General features: G+C 40.6%; 1 protein-coding gene across 1 annotated transcript; it reads left to right on the top strand.

Moving 5' to 3' along the window:
* Nucleotides 1-439: 439 nt before the first annotated feature.
* Nucleotides 440-813, top strand: LOC103670380 (histidine triad nucleotide-binding protein 1-like). The gene has a single exon (XM_008698839.2). It carries the CDS (start codon nt 454-456, stop codon nt 811-813), a length of 360 nt encoding a protein of 119 aa, XP_008697061.2. The 5' UTR covers nt 440-453.
* Nucleotides 814-3,462: the final 2,649 nt, after the last annotated feature.

Genomic DNA, 3,462 nt, shown 5'->3' with positions numbered 1-3,462 from the left:
TCAGAAACTTTCCCAATAGCCTACTGTTGACCAGAAGCCTTAGTAATAACATAAACAGTCAATTAACACATACTTTTGTACGAACTATATATGTAGTCTTAAACAATAAAGTAAGCCAAAAACAAGAAAATGTTAAGAAAAAAAATCATAAGAGAAACTATATTTATAGCACTGTAATGTAAAAAATCTGCATGTGAGTAGAACTGTGTGAAAGTAGATGCACACAATTCAGAACGGTGTTGTTCACGGGTTAACTAATAGGAAGCTCTGGGAATCAGCAAATGGACTTGATGACAGGAAAACAATAACCAGCATTTCCTGAATCTTTGCCATATTCCAGACTGTGGCACATTGGGAATATTGTATCCTAATAACTCTAGAGGGTAGACTTTTTGGGAAAAATAAAAAAAGACTAAGCTTCTCCTGGGGCAGCCACATAGAAGAAAGGCCAAGATGGCAGATGAGTTTGCCAAGGCCCAGGCCAGGTGGGCCGGCAAAGACACAGTTTTCAGGAAGACCATTCACAAGGAAATCCCAGCCAAAATCATTTTTGAGGATGACCAATGTCTTGCTTTCCATGACCTTTCGCCTCATGCACCAACACATTTTCTGGTGATACCCAGGAAACATATACCCCAGATTCCTGTATCAGAAGGTGATGATGAAAGTCTTCTTGGACATTTAATGATGGTTGGCAAGAAATGTGCTGCAGATCTGGGCCTGAAGAAGGGTTATCGAATGATGGTGAAGGAAGGTGCAGATGGGGCACAGTCTGTCATGTTCATCTCCATGTTCTCGGAGGTTGGCAGATGACTTGGCCTCCTGGTTAAGCATGTTTTAAGGGATAATTTTCTCTTCTCTAGGCAATGACCAACGTTTGCAAGTTCTAATATGTTAAACAATACACTTATTTTTGCCTGTGTTTGGAGAGATTAAGGAAATAATTTTTAAAAACCCATACATAATAAAAGATAATGTTGTATGGTTTATAGGGTTTTTTTTTAAAGGACTAAAACATAAAGATTTCAAGGAAATCTCCCTGTTCATATAACTACTTAGAAGCAAAGCCAAGATTCAAACTCAGATCTGCTTAACTTCCAATACTGAGAGCTTTATCAATATATTGAATATTCTTGAGCTATATAGAATAACCTACTGTAACAAGATGCAATTTAAAGAGAAAACAAAACAAAACAAAACAAAAAAACGTAAGCTTCACGTTTTGATACTCCAGTACTCCAGTGCAGAAGTAAGAAGGAGGACTGGTAGAAAATCGTATGGAAAAAAAATTGTCAAAAGTAAGCAGAATTTGAGTCAGCAATACAATATACCTGCCAGAAAAGCTACCATAATTAAGTAATTATTTAATTAACTAACCAACTGATTGTGATGGTTATCTTATTCTTTCTACAGATGCTTAGACCAGACTAGAGAAGAATGTCTGGTTCTGGGAAGCACACGCGTAATGGAATATTACCAAACTGAAGCACGCCTAGAAGAAAATGACCACCATTAGGAAGGGGTCAACAACTTGTCATAAAAAGAATGGGACTCAGTAGGGGAAGAAAGGGATAAAGAAGGGGGGGGTAATCAGAAGGGGGAATGAAGCATGAGAGACTATGGACTATGAGAAACAAACTGAGGGCCTCAGAGGGGAGGGGGGGCGGGGGAATGGGATAGACCGGTGATGGGTAGTGAGGAGGGCATGTATTGCATGGTGCACTGGGTGTTACACGCAACCAATGAATCATCGAACTTTACATCGGAAACCAGGGATGTACTGTATGGTGACTAACATAATATAATAAAAAAACATTAAAAAAAAAAAAAGAATGGGACTCAGTTTATCTTGGAGTAGAGCAGATGTGAATGAAGGTATTACGATCACAACCACACCATAGCTGAAGGGCCATCAAAGGCAGAAGTTGTAGACTTGTTTTGCCTGGTCCCAAGGAAAAGCAATTCAATCTGAATGGATCCTCAGAAAGAGAGCTTTAGTTCAAATGAGAAAGAGCCATGGAGAGATAGAGTATGTTACCCCGAGAGTACTGGAATTTCTTTTCCATGCAAATGTCCCAGGAGACACCGAGAGACCACAGTTTACGTCATTGTAAAGGGGATTGAACTTATGTGGCTGGACAGTGTAGGGGTCATCAACTACAAGGAGTACATACCACTACCCTCCCATGCAGGCTCATTAAAGACATCACTAATCAATCATGGCACTTTTCAAGATGCTTCCTCAGATTCTTTCTACACACAGAACTCCAGGCAACCATGTCAAATTGGTTAGAGTTGGTTTGTGAAATAAAACACTGTTCCTCTGCCCATATGAGGTCTACCTGCTCTCAAGGCCAGGTTGAGGTTCTCAAGCCTGGATGCCCCTAAGAATCTTCTCTGGAGCTTTCAGAGCTTTTAAAAACTCCATCCTAGCTCTCCTGAAAAAAACATGTATCTAAGTTCTGAACTGAAGAATCTGAATATGAAAATTATCTCCAGCCGACTCAGATGTGTTGAGTCTAGCACAGTCTGGCAAACTGGTACTTAGCAACAAGTAATAAAAGATCCATCCCAATCCTTCAGATCTGTGATTCTTCTGGAATCAAATGATCAAGAACAAAAGTGTGAGTGTTTAACTTTGTTTATATGCACATGTATTACCCATGCATGCAGCTGTCATGTTTTCCATGTTTTCCCCCTGTGGATGAAATTTTGTGTGCAAACCATCCCACAGCACAGATTTATGTGTGCATCCGTCTCCTGACTTGCACTGACTGGATGAATCACACTACCTGTTAGAGTATAAAAGAGCAAACATTAGTAAAACTGATAATGTACCTTGTGGTGGTGACTCAAGCAAAGTAAGCATATCTGTCACGGAGGAGCAGCCTGCCAGCTTTGCACCAGGGGAAACGCGATTGAATAATAATGCACCAGACATAAAGCAACTTCAATAATGCTCTCTGCCAAGCTAAATCCCCTTAAGTTGGAAATGTGTGCATATATTGGGCAAATGCACAGTCGCATAGTATGATGAGGCCGAAGACTTTGTACTCAGAATATAACATCGTACAATCATAGACTCACCCAACAAGCATCAGGCACTATGCTAAGGACTGAGAAAACAATGATGAGCATAGCAGACACACTCCCTGCACTTTTGCTCCTCCAAGACGAGTGCAGGAAGCAGAGGACTATGCTTGGACATAAGAGTCAAAGCTAAGGAGGAGGCCAAGGTGAGCTCATGTACAGTCTTGTAGGACAAGACATATTTAGATACTTGATCTTTAACTTGACAATGAGAGAGTGGCAAGCCATGAAGAATTTCAAACCAAAGAGTGTATCTTGTATGTAGAAAGACCACTTGGGCTGCACTGTGGAGAAAGGAGAGAGGCCAGGACTGGAGGGGAATATACCTACTAGAAGACTGTGTAGCAGTGACACATTGGGACCATCCTTCTG

The sequence above is a fragment of the Ursus maritimus genome, unplaced genomic scaffold, assembly GCF_017311325.1.
Source record: "Ursus maritimus isolate PB19 unplaced genomic scaffold, ASM1731132v1 scaffold_17, whole genome shotgun sequence".
NCBI lineage: Eukaryota > Metazoa > Chordata > Mammalia > Carnivora > Ursidae > Ursus > Ursus maritimus.
Note: the sequence above shows the minus strand (reverse complement) of the source record. Positions and strands in the feature narration are given on the sequence as shown.

Excerpts from the sequence above, each read along its gene's own strand:
- LOC103670380 (XM_008698839.2), top strand. The coding sequence starts at position 454 with ATGGCAGATGAGTTTGCCAAGGCCCAGGCCAGGTGGGCCGGCAAAGAC.